The sequence below is a fragment of the Meriones unguiculatus genome, chromosome 6, assembly GCF_030254825.1.
Source record: "Meriones unguiculatus strain TT.TT164.6M chromosome 6, Bangor_MerUng_6.1, whole genome shotgun sequence".
NCBI classification, from domain to species: domain Eukaryota; kingdom Metazoa; phylum Chordata; class Mammalia; order Rodentia; family Muridae; genus Meriones; species Meriones unguiculatus.
The window spans coordinates 79,368,212-79,389,255 of record NC_083354.1 but is presented as its reverse complement, the minus strand read 5'-3'; the positions used below and the strand labels follow the sequence as shown (position 1 = coordinate 79,389,255).

The following is a 21,044-nucleotide window of genomic DNA, read 5'->3' as shown; positions in this document are numbered from 1 at the left end:
AGTGGTTGTACAAGTTTACATTCCCACCAGCAATAGAGGAGAGTTCCCCTTTCTCCACAACCTCTCCAACTCAATGTTGTCATTTGAGTTTTTGATCTTAGCCATTCTGATGGGTGTCAGGTGAAATCTCAGGGTCATTATGATTTGTATATCCCTGATGACTAAGGACGTTGAGCATTTCTTTAAGTGTTTCTCTGCCATTCTATATTCCTCTATTGAGAATTCTCTGTTTAGCTCTGTACCCCAATTTTTAATCAGATTATTTGGTTTGTTGGTGTTTAACTTAACTTCTTTATATATTCTCAATATTATTCCTCTATCAGATATATAGAGTTGGTGAAGATCCTTACCCAATCTGTAGGCTCTTGTTTTGTTTTGACAAAATTTTACAAATTTTTGTAAAATAAAAATATCTGGAATAATATCTTCAAAATATTTTTCCATAGGTTTTGTTTAATCCTTTTGATGACATCATTCCAAGAGATATTAAAAAGCCCAAGAAAGATAAACCAGAGGAAGAAGTCAAGAAATTGAAACCCAAAGGAACAAAGTAATCATGATAGAAAGATTTTTTTCAACTTTAATAGTGACAATAATTTATTTAGCCAATTTGTATTTGTAATGATGGTTTACAAAAGAAGGAAGTGTCGTTTGAACCTGAGAACTTACAGAATTATGAGCGTGTTTATGTTTTAAAGTGAACATTTCTTACATTTAACGACATTATATAACTTATACTAAAAATATATCATGTCATATGGCCATATAATGTGTTAATAAATGTTTTAGTATTCACTATAGCTTATATCTTATAACTTATATCTGAGTTATTAAGAAACATTTGCTCATTTATAAGTTAATATATTCTTATTATAAGGAATTTGGGGAGGTGAGAACACTATAAGGAATTTTTTTTTTCTTATTAGTTACATTTTCTTAACTCTGTATCCCGCTAAAGAATATTTTTAATGTGTGTTATAGGATTGCATACTAATCTACTTTGGTGCTATTCAAAACAATCTTTTTATAAATATTTTTAAACAAAACTAATTCATTCACTATTTGGTTTTTTAAAAGGTGTTTTCTTAAAAAGAGTAACCTATTTTTAAATAAAGTTTAGTAGTTTATACCAATGTTCTTTACATTATTTTTTTTCTTCTTCATTAAATAGAGTACATTTTGCTGTATCGTTCTACTTATCTAATAGACTCAGAAAAGTCTCTGTGTAGGCCTGCCACACCCAGTTCTTAAGGAGAGTTTATCAATCTCTCTGAGCTTTGGTTGCTCACGGTAAATACAGGGGAGAGTGTAGTACATACAACACCCGATTCTTAGGAAGGCTAACTGAGAGGGCTTAGAAAGCATCCCGAGGGATAGGTGCTCAGCACATGCCAGCCTCCCACACGGTGAGTACATGAAACTGCGTTAAAAGATTGTCAGGTATGAGCCAGACCCTTCAGCAAACACTTTCTGTAGTAGTATGTTTGATTTTTCTTTGATCTCATGATTGATTTCTTATTTCGGTTCATTGTTGCTAATAGGTGATTGTCACTGTGTTAGGATACAGGGTTTCAGTGTTACCATTTAGCCTGATGACAAGTCTGGTTTCTTTGTGTATTTTCTATTATCTTGTTTTTATTCAGAGTGTGTTAGGGATGATGAGTGATCGTTGCTTGCATATAAATTTTTTTTAAATTACTCCATTGTTGCCAAATGTTTTACTTTTTCTACAACTCTAGTGAGTGCTTTACTAACTTAACAGTTTATCTTACCTGAGTTTCTATTGTTCTTTAGTTTGAAAGATCTGACACATTTTCTACCCATCAACTTTTATTGTTTCTTAGTTTTAAAATATTAAGATATATTTGTCAGGTATTAACATAGGTTAATCACTCACCTGTAGTATTCTCAGAGTTCTGTATTTGTCCATTTTTATTTTTCTCCCTGCTTTAGTAACTATCAAAAGTTTATTTCTGTCAGGTGTGACTGAGTGCACTGTGGTAATACCATATGTGGTCACTAGTTGAGGGTTCTAGGTGAAACGTTAGTAATTGACTAAGTAATAATGTGTAAGCAGAGTGCATTTCTTCTCAGAAACCTGTGCTATTGCTTGAAAATAGCATGCTTATGAATATTGTCTAACTTTCCTCCTGAATTTTCTTTTTTTATAGAAATTTTAGTTTGCTTTCTTTTGGAGAAGAAGCTGAGGAAGAGGAGGAGGAAGTGAACCGAGTCAGTCAGGTAGTTCCTCATTTGTCCTTTGCTTTGCATTTTTTTATCTCTTGCTCTGCCTGGAGCAGCACATTGGACTTTTCATCTGCACAGTAAGTGTGCACTCTAATACTTCGTACAGATTCTGAACTGATTTCCTTTCATAGAAACATTGTTTATATTTATTTGCTTTTATCTTTATTTTATATATATATATTTTGTCAGTTGAAACCAGTCTTAAAGTATTTTGAATGGGGTTCAACTTTACAATTCAGAATTTAGTTAATATTTGTCTTTTATTTTGCTATATAACAATGATTATCATAATTATAATAGTCAGTGACCCAGTTAGTTAATAGTCATTTTAATGTTATTTTCACATATTGTGTTTGCTGTATTAATTTTTAATTAATTCCTCTTACAGCCCTTTGAGATAGGTGTTGTGAACCTTATTTATATAAATATTTAGATTTATTTGTAAGTAAAGTAATACTTCACAATAATGTCTAAATAAGACAATAAAGTAATAGTTCACAATAATGCCTAAGGATTATAATTATAATTATTTTAAGTCACATACCTAATAAAAAGCTATAGCTGGAATCGAACCTGTGTCTGACTGTAGAATCTTGGTATTGTACGTTGCCACATAACCTTTCATTTCACTAATCCCTTCTGAGTGTGGCTTTCTCTAATTTTACTTTCATCAAAATCTTCTGGAACATCTTCAGTATTTTGCCTGTATTTGGAGCAGATTGGGATATTTGTACCCAAAGAAAATCACCCTTGGTTGGAGTATCAGCCTCAGAAAAGATTCCTGGGCCCAGATTTTTTGGTTCTATTGCTCTCCTTACAGAGCTCCTGTCCTTTCCAGGTCTTTCTATCTACCTCTTCTTTCGTAAGAGTCCCTGTACTCTGCCCAAAGTTTGGCTATGAGTCTCGGTATCTGCTTTAATATCCTACTGGGTAGAGTCTTTCAGAGGCCCTCTGTGGTAGGCTCTTGTCCTGTTCCTTGTTTTCTCCCTCTTCTGATGTCTCATGTATGGAGATAACCTAGAACCCCTGCACAGATGTAGCCCATGGCAGCCCAGTGGGTTCACTATTAAGGGGAGCAGGGGCTGTCTCTTGTATGAACTCAGTTGTTGGTTCTCTGATCACCTCCCCCTGGGGTATTGCAGCCTTACTAGGCCACAGAGGAAGACAATGCAGCCAGTCCTGATGAGACCTGATAGGCTAGGGTCAGAGGGAAGAGGAGGAGGACCTCCCATCAGTGGACTTAGGGAGGGGAAAGGGAGGAGATAAGGGAGGAATGGTGGGTTTGGGAGGAGATGAGGGAGGGGGCTACAGCTGGAATACAAAGTAAATAAATTGTAATTAATAAAAAGATAAATAAATTAAAAAAAAGAAAGAAAATCACCCTTGGAGTCTTTTGGTTCCAAATGTTGTACTCTGCTATTTTTCTTGGAAGTGAGTGAGCACTGAGACCTGAGCATTTGATTCAGCATTTTTATTAGTAATTAAGCTTCATAACCCAGTTCTGTTTCACTAACTTACGAAGGTCTCCTATTTCTCACCGGTTCTACCAGTAAGACAGACTGAAAAGCACACCATTGTGCTTCCTCTTCCTTATCCTTGTGCTTTCATCATTTCTAAGCATGGTTCAGGGAGGAACATGCTGAGTACAGAACAAACACCTGTGCAACAAAACTTCCTGTAAAGACACTTCACAGACACAAATCTATTCACCCCAGATAGGGAGCTCACGCTGCTGCTGCTTCCTCTTCCTCTTCTTCTTCGCAGCTAGTCTGCAGGATAGTGTGTTTAAACACTCTCCTTATATGCATACATTAAAATGGAATTATAATGGGCTTGGGGAAGAAATGATTTGCCCCTGATTTTTCTTGCTTTTTATATTATCAGTTTTAATATTTTGAGATCAGTGACTACTTACCTATAACCAGTATACTAAATTCATAGAGATAGGCTGAATATTTCTTTTGCTTTTTAATCTTCATTCTAAACCATTTCAGGAAATGTTTGTATATTAGATTTCAAAAGTAAATTCATTTTTAATGAAGACATTCCTGATACAAGCATAAGAATTACTCTTAACTTGGAGCTGTAAGAGTTATCTTCTGTAGGTGTCAGCGATGAGTGGTGTACTGTTGGTAATTCAAATTTGTACCTCATCACAATGAAAAGCATATGATGCTACGTGCTATAATTCTGGGGCTTATTTGTGAATGGACAAAACCATAATTACTAGATCTAGGAATTACCAGTTCACCTTTGTTGATGTTACCTAAAGATGTCACATTCTACAGAGCACAGTATAGGGTATCTGTGGTCCTAGCACTTGAAAGGCAGAAGCAGGAGGATTTTAAGTTTGAGGCCAACTTGAGCTATATAATCTCAAACCTTGACCAAAATGAAATTCTTTAACACACATTCCCTCTCTCTGTCTCTGTCTCTGTCTTTCTCTCTTTCTTTCTGCTCCTGCCATACTACATTTGGTGACTCTTCTGTTTCCTCTGATCAGTGCCTATCAAAGCACTTGAGCTTACCTCTGACCTCCCTCTGCACTTTCAGTCAGTGTATGAACTTACCAAGTTTTCATTGAAGAAGTTTTTCAAATCAGTTTTTTTTTTCTTTTGTTATAATTTGCCATTACCTTTATTGAGGCCATTTGTATATCTGGCCTGGGCTGTTACCCTAATCTAACAATTGGTCTTCTTTCTTTCTTCACTTCTCTTTCTTTTATTCATAGCTACCAGAGTCACCTTCCTGAAGCCATGGCTTCCTTGACTTCCAAAACCCACTTGTTCCTAAACCTTATTTCAAAATCAATCACCTGAGTTTTTTTTTTTTTTTTTTCCTCAGATCCTTGGATTCAGAGTATTTTAGCAAGAGGCTTGGTAAAACTATCACCAATGAATTCTGGAGTTTATAGCAGAGAAATATCAGTATCACCACAGTGGGGATCTATGTGGGTCACTGTTTGCAGTTTTTTTGCTTGAAGTGTCCTGTTCCACTTCTAGATGCTAGAGTTATACTTACTTTCAATACCCAAAATACCATCTTTCCTAAATGTGTTTTCCACTCTTAGTAGATCTGTTCTTGGTATAGCCTAATGTCTGCTGTTCATTTTACCTGGCATTTCTTTTAAAAACAGCTTTATTTTACTATATTATAAAGGAAAGATGTGACTGTACTCTCACTGTATATCACTCTAGCACTATACTCTATATTCTTTGCTTTAATGACTAAATAAAGTTCTGGGCTATGAGCTCGTTGAAGTAGATTCTTTTCTTCTCTGAATTGACAGTAAAGTAGCAATAGCTTACCTAGATTCATTCTTGAAATTGTACAAACTCATTGAGACCTCACTTTCCACTTGACACTGTGATCCTGAATGATGGCTTTTACCTTCAGGTTTTCTTTGTGTAACATGAAAGTAAGATATACCTGCTAGGGTTGTGAATCATGATACTTTTGATTCATTACACAATCCTGAAAGATTCCATTGAAGACTGTGTCTTAAAATAGAACAAAATACCAGTATGTTATAATTGGTATTTTATTTTTTAGCTGAAAACCTGAATGATTTGTAATCTGGTCACAATTATTATTTAGAAGCTGCCACCCTCTTGCCCAAGCAGTATGGAGAGCTACTGAGAAACGTTGCCAGTGCCCTTCCTAAGAGATAGCCTGAACAAGCTTGGGAACATGTGTCACCTCAGCCTTGTGACTCGCAGCTCATTCTGGCCCATTTTTCTGTTCTGTGGACTGTGTGTTAAGTTTGAGCAAACTAAACAACAAAATCAATTTCAAATTTACTGTCTTAGAGGACAGCAATTGCTCAAAGATCTGAAGAAAAGCCAAATCTATTTTTATTTGTGTTTATTTACTTCATGTACAGTTATTTTTAGACCATGATCTTGCCTCAAATGCATTTTCCCTTTTTTGGCAAAATGATACCTTGATATAAAAAAAGAGAATAATCTAAATATTAGAGGTGGTTTAAGAATTTAGTCTGATTTCTAAGTGTTGAAATAAGTAGAGCCCGAGCCAAGTGAGTCCTTCTTTCGTGACAGAACAATTTGAAGTTTAAGTGCTTGCCTGAAATTAAATATTTTTAAAAGGCTTAAAAATAATTGTTTCATTATTCACTTGCTTATCGGGTTTCTTTTTTAAATGACTGCACAGTGGTAAGCGTTATTCCAGAACTAGATTGCAAGTTAATAATTTTAAGGTCTGAACTGAGGCATTACTGTATGTGAGAGAAGAAATCCGAGTCCCTTCTGGTTTGTGGATTATCAGTGTGAGGTTACACACACTCTTTCACCTCACTCTTTTGTGCACGACAAGGTGTTTCTCCCACGTGCATTAACTTTTCTTTATTTGTTTCAGTATCTATGTACTACCTGATGAAAACCTCTTTGAAATCATAGAATTTTATAGCTCCAAGGGATCTAGTCTGACTTCCTTTCTTTATAGTTGAGGAAACTGAGACCCTGGTTAAGTGACTTGCCAGACTGACCTGTTTCCTTTCAAAGATAGGACTGCATGATAGAAGGATGCCATAATAACCGTATCTTGGACTCACAGAGCACTTTGTTGACTTTCTCATGGTATTCTTATGGGTGCATGAAGAAATGTAACCTGGGAGATTACACTGTTAGATGGATACATAGCTAATTGAGTACTTTTGCCCTAAGAGTGTTTTCTCATCAATCTGTGGATGATTTTTTTTTTTTTAACTCTTTAAGTTGACAAGACAAAATCGTTTGTATATTCTAAACTGCACTCTGGATACTCGGGCATGATTTTTATATTGTTTCTCATTCTGGGAATTCTTACAAAGTTTGCTCTTTAGGCCTTTAGTTGCTTACATGAGGCCCACTCACGTTTTGGAAGATATTCCCAAAAACTACTGAACTAAGTTAACCACATCTATAAAAAATACAACATCTAGACCAGTTGCCTAAAACACTGTCACCATGACCTGGGGAGGTCACCACATGAACAAGCCAGATGTCCTGGCTAGGTGTCCTGGCTTGTTGACTGGTGTTGTCCCTCTCTGTCAGCATGCTTTTAGCTCTTTCTGCATTTGTCCTTCCTTCCTGTACTATATCTAGTTTCTGCTATTTTGCTGCCTCTTTATTTTTTAGTATGATGTTCCAGATCCACCCTACTTGGTATTCATTTTTAAATATGCTCCCAGTTAGCTTTGACTTTCTTGTGAAGTTCCTTAGATGGAATTCACTAAGTATATTTAGTCTTGTTTTCAACATCTAAACCCTTTAACCAAATAATGATCTTAAAATAGGTCATCCAGGAAGAATTAATGTTAAAGAGAGAGTCAGACTTCTGTCCCAGTCTCTGAGACTTCTAATTTTTTCCATTCTTCCCCAGTTACTTTCTCTGCTATGGTAGTTTACTATAGTGGGAAGGGGTGTGTGTTTAAAATCTGCTTTTGATCTTCTATGTCCATGCTAACTCAATTTGAAAAGTTAACTAAAATCTAGAGTGGTAATGATTATTCAGCTTAATTTATAAGTTCTTCCTGTTTTCAAGTCTTATTTTAAATCATTATGAAACAAATTTATTCTTTTTTTCTTTAAGCAGTTTAAAGTGAGTTCATTTGAGGGCTTAACAAGAACTTTTTTTTTCTTTTTTTATCCTTTTTTTTATTTTAACTTTTCAGACACAGGGTCTTGCTAAGTAGCCTTGGCTAGCCTCAAATATATTATCTTCCTGTTTTAATGTCTTGACAGTGTGCTTTCCTTGAGAGTGGCTGGTTTACTGTTCTTCAGCTGCAGGTGTCCGCTGGCTGTTCTTTGCACTCTCTATTGCACCATTTCTATAAGATGCTGTGAAGAGCTTTATTCAGTGTTTGAAATATTACAAAAGACAGCTTCTTAATCTGTGCATCTTTAGAAGTTTTGCAGAAATCTGATTCTGAAAAAGGAACTGTTGTGAGAGTTGGAAACTCTGCACTTGTATGAATATATTTTTACTAATAAAGAACAGACTGAGAATAAAAAAAAAGAAACCCTAAACTATATGCTTATTTTACTTGATTTGATCTTTAAAGCATAGACAACCCATGTTAATACAGAAATGTTTAAATATTTGATTATTTGTCATGGAAGTATATTTCTTAAGTCCATGCCTATGTTAGAGTGACATCATCAAATTTAAATGAACAGTGGAGTAGAAGACCAATTTAGAAGATTCCCACCATGCAACAGGGAGATATATAGGATAGGGCTTGGAGTGCTTGCTGTGTATAGGGACGTAAAGGATATAAAAGTGGATCTATTTATATTCTTGGTGTATTAAGGTCCTTGATCCTCTTCCACTGACTGGCTTTGTGACTCCTAATAACTAGCTTCATCCCTGACTGTCTGTACAATGCAGCTGTGTGCTGCATCATGTGCTGTCACTTGAGAGCGAAGAACGGACAGAAGTGCAGTGCATAGCACTGTGGCTGGCACCAAGCGCACATTGAGTACATTACAATAATGACGATAGTAACTTACAGGTCTGTTTGCTGTGGCAACTTTTTGTGAGAAGGGAAACTTTGAAATTACTGCACTTTAGTATTTGGTCGCTGATAAGTGTTCTGATGATTGAGAAGCTCTTCTGCATATCTGTCTTCCATTTATTAAATAGTTACTTCATCCGATTGCTTGGGGATGCTTTATAAAAGTCATCTTGTACAGCATAGGCTGTGTATTAAAGATAGTAGTGTGCATTTATCTCACTGTACTCTTCTAAATTTTTATCTATGGCCTGTAGAAATTAAATCAGTTTTGTGTGAATCATGAACATTCAGAGCTGGCAAGCCACAGACTTATTTTTAACATTGTCAATTTTCATTAAGAAAGATGATCCTAAAAAAGTATTTTTGAGCCATGAGTGGTGCCGCATGCCTATAATCCCAGTACAAGAGATGCTGAGACAGAAATATCATGAGTTTTAGGTCCATCTGGGCTTCACAGAGAACTCAAGGCCATCTTAGGCTAGAAATAGATGGTGAGACTGTGTCTTAAAAAACAAACATAAAAAAACTTATTAATTTAAATAAGTAAATAAATATCCTATTTTCAGTTAATAGAAATATTCTTATTTTAAAAGCTTTGGTTATAATGAACCTTTCAGAAATTTGTCTTTTACTAATCATACTGTATCCTTACTAAATTTCATGTAAATTTGTTAACTTCTCTTTTTTGGAAGACGTTTGCTTCCTACTTACAACTACATTGTGTTTCTTCCCAGAGCATGAAGGGGAGAAGTAAAAGCAGCCACGACCTGCTCAAGGACGACCCACATCTAAGCTCTGTCCCGGCTGTTGAGAGGTTAGTGTCCTGCAGCTAACCTTCCTTAGGCTCCTGCTCTTAGGTCACGTCACTCTCTTTCTATCTTTGTCAGCAAGCAGAGCTCATAAATCAAATTTCTTGGCGCCATCCAAAGCAATAATACACTGTGATAAGTTGATTAATCTCAGGCTACTCTGATATCTAGGAGCTGTTGTAATAATTTCATGTTTAATTCCACGTTACGTTGCTAACTGTCTTTGAAGTATTTTTGTTTTGGTGTTATGAGTAAACATGAGAGTGCAAGGTTACTGGTAGAAGTCACCACTTTCTGGGCTAATCCACTGTGTGTAAATTCTCACAACTTTCAGAGTTGACAGAAATCTGTCTTAATTATCTTTGTTGCTTAGTCTCAGAGGTAGGAGATGAAGCAGTGTTAAAAGTATCATTTACACCTGAAGTATTGGCCCGTGTCTCAGACAGGTGAAATACTGTAGCACTGAGGGTAACTCATGTAATCTTATTTCAAAATACTGTTTTCTTAGTATCCTTTAATTTGTAGGATTTGGTCTCTTTAGCCAGCCAGCATCTGTTAAGCTATAGAAAACTTGCTTTCTGTAGGTGGAACAGCCTTGATGGTGGTTGTTTGCATTAAAAAACAATTCAAGGAGTAGTTGTTTCTGCGAATAGAGCATGTTTCCTCCTCTGTCTATAAGGTGATTCATTTTTAGCATGCTCCCATCTGTGATACAGTGCCAATCTGAGAGTGCTGTGGTGGCAAGAAGAACATTTATTCCAGCAAACTAGTGTATACTTTAGGTAAATACTTTTATTAGTTTCACTTTAAAGCTAAAATGTATTTGTTTTACTTATTTTTTGTAGTGAAAAAGATGATGCAACAGGAGATTTAGAAGATGTGAGTATTCATTTTAGTATAAATATGGCTTGAACAACTTATAGATAGGTTAAAGTTTTATAAACAAATTATTTTTATTTAAAAACCTAAGTATATATCAATTTTTAAATGAAAATATTTCTTCTGCTATTAGAATGTTTACTTCCAAATAGATTTGTATATTTCCCTACTGAATTGCAATCTTATATGTGAATTTCAGCCCTACCTTTTCTGTCACATAACATTATGTGAATACTCTTAAGTTCAAATGTTATAATTTTATATGTTGAAAGTTTAAATGTGATGAGTAAGCAACCTACATGCTATATGGGAAATACATAGAGGCATTAGTTATAACAGTACATTCCTTTTTATAAACATATTTTAGCGACTGTATGTACCTTTATTACTAGCTAACAATGTTAGAAACAGAAGGAAAAGCCAGTGGGATGGCTCAGTAGATAAATGTGCTTGCTATGGAGCCTAAGGACAGTTTTCCTTACCCACGGAGAACTGATTCTTCTACATTCAAGCTGTGGCAAGTATGCACATGTGCATGTGTGTGCCTGTGTGCATACTCGAGTGCATGCGCGCGCACACACACACACACACACACACACACACTAAATATATAGTAAAAATTAAAAAAAAAACACAAGGAAGATTTTCCTGTATTATGTGAATGATAATGTTTTTCAAATTTTCTAAATACTATGTTGCAATAGAACCTATTAATGTATACATCGCATAATTCAAAAGGAAGTATGTAATTTAGCATTCATAGAGAAGATTTACCTATTTCTGTAGTCAAAGAGTGGGTTCTCTGATTAGCTTTAGTGGAAAGAATGACTATTTGATTTTGTGGAAAAAAAAAAAAACATTCCTGGAAGAGAAGAAACTGTTCTGTCTTACAGGAGACTAGAGGTTAAGTTGTTCACAGAAGAGGAGGTGGTAAATGTGGAGAGTTCTAAGTAGAGGTTAGCTCATGTTCAGGAAATACATACTGAGCTTTAAAGTCTGCAGAAACCTGCTGTGTAGAGAGGTGAGGGGACTGACTATAAAGGAGCTACCAGTGCCAAAGGCTCTTAAGTGGGACAGTTTGACATGTTCCAGGAGCCAACAGCAGCCCAGTATGACCACTGTGACAAGAAGAGTGGGCTGGGAAGGGAGGGATGGAGGGAGCGCTGGGCTTACACAGTGTCATGGCCATGGTAAGGAGTTGGGTCTCATCTGAAAAGTAGTAACAGTTGAAGGATTTTGTTAAAAAGAAAGGGTCTGTGGTCAACTCTTCATCTTAGAAAGATTATCATTGGCAAATTACAGAGGACAAATGAGGGGAAGCAGACCAGGATCAAGGGAGCTATGGGGAAGTTGCTGAAGGAAAGATGCTTTCAGGAGGGAGATAAGGAAGAAGTCTAAGGTAACCACAAGTTTCTGGCTTGGTGGCCTTCTTAGCAAGGTACAAAAGAGATAACAGGCTAGGGGCTGGGTGGTAGATGACAATCTGTATATTTTGAGATGCATTATCTTGCAGCATCTGTTTACAATAATGTGGGCTAGAAAATACAGGTTTGCATTTTACGGGTGGGGTCAGTCACTTAAGGGTAGTGTTTGATCTCTAACCTGTTTTAGAGCACAAAGCCTTAGGAATGATCTAATATAATCTATGGGTCTTTCCCCCAGATAGTGTTCTGTAGTTACAAATAGAATCTTATGACTAAAGTAATAATCTGAACTGATACTTTCTACATAGGAAAATTAACATATGCATGTTGATTCATATGTGGGGATTTTTGGGGTTTGTTTTGGGTTTTGTTTTGTTTTGAGACAGATTCTCAACTATATAGTCCTGGCTGTCTTGGAACTTGCTCTGTAAAAAGGCTGGCTTCCAACTCTTAGAGAAAGAACCACCTGTGCCTCAGCTTTCCAGTTGGTAGAATTAAAGGCAGGCACCATTACATGGGGTGGATTTTATGTTTAATAAATATGGGGAATCTGAGAACCAGTCTTTGAAAACCACTGCTGCCAGTCAGCATTCCAAAGAAGCACAGGAGGTAAAGAACACCTTTGGTGTAGTTTTCTTTCTGTCCCCTCTCTTTTCTCCAGTAATGCTGGGAGCTTTTCTAAAAGTGAATATAATATAGTAAGCCAGCATACCAGACCCTTTAGCTATCATGGCATATTCTCCTTAACTGACTGAGAAACAACAACAACAACAAACTGTAAATAGTGAGTGCTACAGGAATAAGAAGGGAAGAGGAATATGAGGTGAGGAGGTTTTTATTATTATTTAAATTTTTTCTGTGTTAATAGTACTGACAAATACATCACTAAGTAGGTTAGACAGGAAAAAGGTAAACATTTGGATATCTAAAGTAAGAGTGTTTCAGGCTAAAGAGAACAACTTGAAGGAGATTCTGTCAGAGAGAAGGTAGACAGCTCAGGTGAGATGGGGACTCTGCAAAGGTTTCAGAAGGGTAGTGACTGCCCTGTCTTAGATTGTAGAGGCCTAAGGGGGTTGGTTAGGTTTGGTTTGGCCGTGGTGTGGGACACTGATGGGTATTGCTGCAAGGTGCCTAAGTCTTACCTTCTTCTGAGCACCTCTTCTTGAATCAATTCCATGTATATGTTGTGCTGGTCAGCTGCCTCAAGAACCACATTCTTTCTGGGATAAGGATAGGACTATGTATAGACACCAAACCCTGGATGGTACAGAGGGAGTGGGAGGGAAGTGAGCTAACTTTCCTTGGGATTCCATCTTAGCCTAGAGCAGAATGCAAGGGTTTTCCCAATGGGAGAAGAGTCTTCAAGACTTTACTGGTTCAAAACAAAACAAACCTGGCCTAGAACTCAGAAAGCATTTAAGATGAATGCCTGTGAGTGAAGGGGGAACATGGTGCCTGGATAATACTCACTTTCAGTTTTTACAGGATGAAGAAGATGAAAGTACAGCGCATGATGAATACATTGATGATGATGAAAAGAACCTGATGAGAGAAAGAATTGCAAAAAGACTTAAAAAAGACACAAGTACAAATGTGAAATCAGCCGGAGAGGGAGAAGTGGAGAAAAAGCCAGTCAGCCGAAGGTGAGTCAACTTTTATGCTTTGGGCATCTGTACTTTTGTCTTTTTACACTTCTCTTCAACAAAGTCTGAGTACTCTACTTACTAAATTATAAACTCACAATTGCATAATATTTGTTAACTGTTACAGTTATGAAAATCAGCCCCTTCGTGACCTAAAAGAGACCAAAACCAAAGTAAATTTAATGTACAGTAAACTGTATGTTAGCTGTATGTACGGAATTTTATTCACACAATTCTATTGAGAAAACTGAGTGATTTTTATAAGAAAGGCATCCTCAAAAAATTGAAGTGAGTAAAATTTGTCCAAATTGGTGAATAAAGTGGCTAAACCTTTTTTAGACCTAGTCTTTTCAAGTCTAATTGACTAAAAACCCCGTGCTTCTCTGGCATTATGAAGTAAATTTCAGTAAACCCTGGAAGTTCTTTCTGGTGTTCAAAGTTTGTTAGATTTTGTGACTTAACATTTTGCTTTTCTTTTTAAAATTTAGCTCAATTAAAAATATCTCTCCCTTCCTATATTACTCTTTATTACAAATCTAAGGTGTACATCGTAACTATTGCTGCATTAATTACAGAGTTATAGAATGTCTTTTCTTCAGTTGATCTATGCAAAGTAATAGAAGTACATAGAAATAACTGTGTGTGTGTGTGTTTCCTAGCCCCATGAGGGAAACTTAAGGATCGAGGCATTTGCTTTGTAGAGGTTCCTCATATTTGCTTTGTTTAACTAAAAATAAGACTAATCCCCAGAAATTTCTACTGATGGCATAATTTTTATGGTCAAAAATAGAACTTAGAAGTTACTTTATTTCTCCTTTTTATAGCAGATTTCTCTGAAATTCTAATAATCACTGTTGAATAATTTTTATCTTCCCCCTGTTCTTTGGGGTATATACTTTTGAATTTTTTTTAGGAATTAAAAAGGTCTTTGTTGTTATTTTTTGTTTTTGCGTTGTTTTTTTTTTTAAGTTTAGGCTTATAATACAGTAGTTTTTCTTTATTCCTTTTTAAAATTTCTGGTGGAGAACCTGGAAACAACCCAGATGTCCATCAATGGTGGAATGGGTACAGAAATTGTGGTATTTTTATACAATGGAATACTGCTCAGCAATCAAAAAGGAGGAAATCATGAAATTTGCAGGCAAATGGTGGGATCTAGAAAAGATCATTCTGAGTGAATATCCCAGAAGGAGAAAGGCAAACGTGGGATATACTCACTTATATAGACCTATAAGATATGATAAACATAATGAAATCTATACACCTAAAAAAGATAATCAATTGAGCGGACATGGGGTGAGATGATCAATCCTCATTTAGAAAGACAGATGGGATGTGCATTGAACGTATGACAGGAGTCTACTGAGCGCATCTGAAAGACTCTAACTAGCAGTGTTTTCAAAGCAAAGACTCATGACCAAACCTTTGGCAGAGTACAGGGAATCATGAGAAAGAAGGGGAGTTAGTCTGATGGGGAAAGGTTAGGAGCTCCACAAGGACCAAATATATCTGGGCACAGGGTCTTTTCTGAGACTGACATTCAACCAAGGACCATGTATGGATATAACCTAGAACCTCCACTCAGATGTAGCCTGTGGTAGCTCAGTAACCAATTGGTTTCCCAAAGTGAGGGGAACAGGGACTATTTCTAACAGGAACTCAATGACTGACTCTTTGGTCTCCCCACCCCCGAAGGGAGGAGCAGTCCTGTTAGGCCACAGAGGAGGGCTTTGCAGCCAGTCCTGAAGATACCTGATAAAACAGGATCAGATGAATGGGGAGGAGGTCCCCCCTATCAGTGGACTTGGAAAGGGGCATGGTGGAGATGAGGGAGGGAGGGAGGGACTGGGAGGGAATGAGGGATCGGGACACGGCTGGGATACAGAGTTAATAAAATGTAACTGATAAAAAAAAATAAAAAATAAAAATAAAAAAAAAAGAAACAGGAAAAAAAATAAAAAAAAATTCAAAAAAAAATTTCTGGTGGGTTAAACTAACACTAATATATATATATTTTTGTCTCTGTGTGTGTATGCGTGTGTTCGTGTGTGTGTATGTGTTTTAAATTCTGAACTCTATCTTACTGGCTTCAAAACAATTTAAAATACTTGTGTGCCATGTAACTAACATAATTATAATTTAATACAACTGAATTTTTTATAAGAACTAATTAAGGCTTATTTTTAATGTACTTTTCATAAGTGACTAAAATGGTTTCCCTCATGAAAATACCAAAGATTGTATTTTTCAATATCTTACTCATCCTTACCCTAAAGAATTATCTTTCACAGATTCTAGGTAATGAGGAGACTGATTGATAGATGGTAGCCTGTGGCAGCTAAAAAACTGTTGAAAGTTCTGAGTTAAAAAATTCCTACTGATCATGGTTTTTAGAAGCTAAAGTCAAAGAACAGAATACTAACATTTTTTTTTCATAATGGTGAGAGACCTGCAATGTCTCTTTCTCAAAATGATGCTGATTTCATTGTAGAGTTTAAATTACCTCCCCAAAGCTTAGTCACCACACAGCATCATATTGGGGTTTAAACATTCAGCCAAAGACATTAAGAACCTCTAATATTTGGGAAAGAGAGAAGAGACTGAAGGACATTGTCAATGTCTGTGCATGAGAGGCAGTGTCTCCTGAATGGTGACTTACAGGAGGGTGAGATTTGACACAGGTACTGTTGATCTTGTCATCTGAAGCTGAGTCCTTATGATGATTTCTTACGCATATATCCTAGAAAATATCTAGTTATATAAAAAGTTTCTTTTTTTTATAAATAAGTATAATTTGTATACGTTAAATTCTAAAATAAGTTTATGAGCACTTTGTACATTCGCTGTACTAGTAAAACCCCTTTATTAAAGTAGACTTGCAAGACTGCTAACAAAAGTAAATTTAGGAAAATTAATTCTCAAAAAGTGGTTTAAATTTTTTTAAATTTTATTTTATTTTTATTACTTACAGTTTATTCACTTTGTATTCTAGCTGTAGTCCTCTCCCCTATTCCCTCCCAATCTTACCTTCCCTCCCTCTTCTTTTCCTACACCCCTCCCCCAGTCCAATGATGGGGGAGGTCTTCTTCCCCTTCCATCTGACCCTAGCCTATCAGGTCTCATCAGGACTGACTTCCTCTATGGACTGGTAAGGCTGTCACCAACTCTATATCTGACAGAGGGCTAATACCCAGAATATACAAAGAACTTAAGAAGTTAAACAGAAACAAATCAAGAAATCTAATTACATTTTTAGGTAAGGACTTCACATGGTAGAAGAAGAAAACTGATGGATGCCTGCAAGTGGACCTCTGACTTCCATATTTGTGGAGGTCATTTTAAACAAATGATTATCTTTTTAAGTTTTGGGTGAATATAGTCACTATGAATATTAATTGTTCTTTTTTTAAGTAAAGCAATTGGTAAATTTTCTAGAAAATATCAGGCAAAGATTTATAACTATTTCTCTGTTCACTCAAATGTTTACTATCCATATCCTTCATCTACTTCTCGGAAGAGGCCCTACTACTGCATAGGCTAATCAGGATTCTTGTTATAGGTTCATGAAAAGCTTAAACTCCCATTTATTCTCATGAGTAGCCAAGGCTGAATAAAAGTTTAAAATGCCACTGACTCTCATGTCAACCCTTGGCTGTTTGAAAGTCTTAGCTTAAAGCTTAATTGTAATGAGTTGCTTTTGCCTGTAGGTGGCACTCAGTAGCTACAGTTAGTCATGTAAAATCCAAATGGATTTTCCTGCCCTGCTTTTGTTTTTCTAGACTTCGTGTACTGATTCAAAATAAATAGCTAACCATTTAAATCAGATGGAACAAATAGACTAGTCAAGTATCATTTGTTGTGATGATTGCAGTCACTATGAAATTACTCTCTTTTATTGTGTCATTTGTGCTGTGCACTCATAGTACCAGGTAGTTACACACCAGTATTAAAGTTGAGGGTGAAGACCTTATGAATTAGTTAAACTTTAAATTATGAAACGTGTTAACATAAAGTCAAAAGCAATATATCTGTAACTCCTGAGGGCCTGGATGAACACTTACAATGAGCTGTCACAAAATTTAGTCCCTCTCATCTTCCTTTGTTGAATTTACAACATGTGACTAGGCTGTCTCCTGGAATTTTGAGTTATTTCTACTCTAGGATTTCTAGAACACTCATAAAAAAATGTAACTCAGATTTACAGAATGTGCAAGTCTTATCACACACATGTTCTACTTTGGGTTTATAATCACACATGAGAGGTATAAAGTTTCCATGGTACATGAATTTTTTTTTTTTCTTTAGCAAATTAAAAAGAGGTTTCCTGGTAATTAAATTTCAAAAAAGTAAAGAAAACACATTTCAAAAATGACAGCAAAAATTTTTTCTTTTCCTTTTTTATTATTATTACTTATTACAATTTATTCACTTTGTATCCTGGCTGTATCCTCCTTCCCTCTTTTACCCCCGTGTCCCTTTCCTAATCCTCCTCCCCTGTTATCTGACTCTAGCATATCACCTCTCATCTGGACTGACTAGATCCTCTTTCTCATGGCCTGGTAAGGCCATCTTGCCAGGGGATGATGATCAAAGAGCAGGCAACCAAATTCATGCCAGTGACTGCCCCTGCTCCCCTTACTAGGGAACCTCCATGGAGACTGAGCTGCCATGGGATATATCTGAGTAGGGATTATAGGTCCTCTCCATGCATGGTCCTTGCATGATTCATCAGTCTCTGCAGTTCCCTCTGGGCCCAGATTTTTTTGGCTCTATTGGTCTTCTTGTGGAGCTCCTGTCCTCTCCAAGTCTTTCTGTCTGTCTTCTTCCCTAAGATTCCTTGTACTCTGCCCTAAGATCAACAATCAATAAATGGGAGCTCATGAAACTGAAAAGCTTCTATAAAGCAAAGAACACTGTCAGCAGAATAAATTGACAGCCTACAGACTGGGGAAAGATCCCAACCCTATGCCAAATGGATAATACCCAGAATATATAAAGAACTCAAGAAGTAAAATACCAACAAACCAAGTAATCCAATTAAAAAAATGGGGTACAGAGTTAAACAGTATTCTCAACAGAGGAATATTAAATGGCAGAGAAACACTTAAAGAAATGCTCAATGTCCTTAGTCATCCAGGAAATACAACTCAAAATGACCCTGAGATTCTACCTTACACCCATGAGAATGGATGTAAAGATGAAAAACTCAAGTGACAACACATACTGGAGAGGATGTGGAGAAAGGAGAACCCTCCATTGCTGGTGGGAATGTAATCTTGTACAACCACTTTGGAAACTGATCTTGTGCTTTCTCAGACAATTAGGAATAGTGCTACCTCAAGATCCAGCTATACCACTCCCAGGCATATACTGGAAAAATGCTCAACCATAAAACAAGGACATTTGCTCAACTATGTTCATAGCAGTTTTATTTATAATTGCCAGAATCTGGAAACAACTTAGATGTTCCTCAACTGAGGAATGGAGACAGAAATTGTGGTACATTTACACAATGGAATACTACTCAGCAATTAAAAAAGAAGAAATGAAATTTGTAGGCAAATAGATAGAACTAGAAAAGATCATCATGAGTGAGGTAACCTAGAAGCAGAAAGACACACATGGTATATACTCACTTATAAGTCGATATTAGCCATATAACATAGGATAAACATACTAAAATCTATAGCCCTAAAGAAGCTAAACAACAAGGAGGACCCTAGGGAAGATGCTTAATCCTCTCATTCAGAAGGGCAAACAGGATAGACATTGGAAGTAGGAAAATACGAGGAACAGGACAGGAGCCTTCCACAGGGAGCCTTTAAAAGACTCTACCCAGCAGGATATCTAAGTAGATGCTGAGACAGTACAATTTTTAAAGAGTAGTAAAATGAAGAAGATGAAGCCACATGGGCATTTTAGCAACTGACCTTAGATCCTTAGAAGCATGATCTTCATATGTCCCCACTGTGTCCTAAGAACTTTTTTAGCCAGGATGGAACTGAAATGTGGAGGGTGCTGCTTCCTTTTGCTCTCTCTTATCTGATTGTGTGGACTAAAACTAAAACAGATAGTAAAAAGAGGAAAAGAAATAGAAATACATGGCTGAAAATCTGGATAATTGGTCCATATATAAAGCTTGCAATAATTTTTTGGTCTGGAGTAATGGTGGTCTAAATGTATCTTCAGCAAATATTTTGGTTGGACAGCAAATGTTAAGGCAGAACCCAGACTTGCTTTTAATAATATTTACATGCTTTTATTTGAACTTGATGCTGATTTTTTATGTGTATTTCCTAACTATTGTTCTATTCTTAACTTTAATCTCAAATATTTGTTATTCTTATTGATAGCTACTGTGTAAGCTACTGTGAAACATGAAAATACAGGAGAAATGCTGTCTGCAGATTTTCATTATCTGTCTGATTGTATTGTTTGAACGCATCCCCCAAAGTTCAGGTACAACTGTGTTGAGAGATACGTTCTTAAAGGAGTGAATATTAGGGCGTGAGGGCAGTTCACACTAATTAATATGATTTCTCGAGAGGGAGTTAGTTACCCTGGCAGTGGATTACTGATGAAAGAGTTTGTCTACCCCATCCTTTCTCACATACTCATGCACACATGTGCTCTTCCTTTCTGCTTTTGGTCACTGGACATACAGAAAAGGTCCACCTCAGCTGCACATTGCTTAGTCTTGGACTTCCCTAGTTTCAAATATTCTGTTCTTAGTAAGCACAACCCATGAAAGATTTGGAACTGTAGAAAGTATGGGCTTTGCTCTATTGCACAGGTGTGTGAAGTGTCACAGGCTGTGAGTAAGTGAGAGGGATTTCAGAGAAGAGCAAGAGAGCCAGAGGCGGCAGTGCATTCCTGTAGCACAGGATTCTGGAGGCTGGGGTTGGAGACTTAGGAGTTTGAGGTCTACCTGGGCTGCATAGGGAGACAAATACCACAGGTTTCACATATATCAGTCCTAGTTCAGTAAGATGAAGCATCTTTTGGAGCCACAATTTAAATACTAACACTTGTGCATCAAGGTCAGTTTGTTACGCTAATGCTGCCGGTCTTACCAAGCAGGCTAGATTGTTTGTTTTACTGTCTTTACCTGATTCGGTTAAAATTTTGGAACAGTATTAGTTATAATATAAACCATGTCATACTTTAGTATTTCTGGCAAGTTTCCTTTTTCATTCTGTTTGGATCTTTATTGCAGGAATTTTGGATATTCTCAACAAAACTTTTTTTTGAGCTGTTTGAAATAATATACCACTTTAAAAACGCCAAGTCAGTTCACTGAGAACTGGTTAGTCCATATGCAGCAAGTCACCTTCAAACTATCTCCCATGTGCTTGAACTCAAACGCTCCAGAGATATGACAGCTATACTGCTTTTACAATTACTTTCTGTGTGGCAGACAGGAAGCTGCGAAATGCGCATTGGGGGAAGAGCAAAACAGACAAGAGGCATTCGCATGTCTTTAGAATATATTTATTTGTATTGCCCTTGAGAGTTGTAATCTATTGAT

General features: G+C 36.5%; 1 protein-coding gene across 1 annotated transcript in view; it reads left to right on the top strand.

The window, feature by feature from the left end:
- The window catches only part of Cwc27 (CWC27 spliceosome associated cyclophilin), a 204,292-nt gene that overhangs the window by 18,604 nt on the left and 164,644 nt on the right, over window positions 1-21,044 (top strand). The window contains exons 6-10 of the mRNA XM_060385687.1: window positions 447-550; window positions 2,172-2,241; window positions 9,496-9,575; window positions 10,416-10,449; window positions 13,359-13,516. Coding sequence (XP_060241670.1) covers window positions 447-550; window positions 2,172-2,241; window positions 9,496-9,575; window positions 10,416-10,449; window positions 13,359-13,516 — 446 coding nt within the window. The remainder of the gene's footprint in view (window positions 1-446; window positions 551-2,171; window positions 2,242-9,495; window positions 9,576-10,415; window positions 10,450-13,358; window positions 13,517-21,044) is intronic.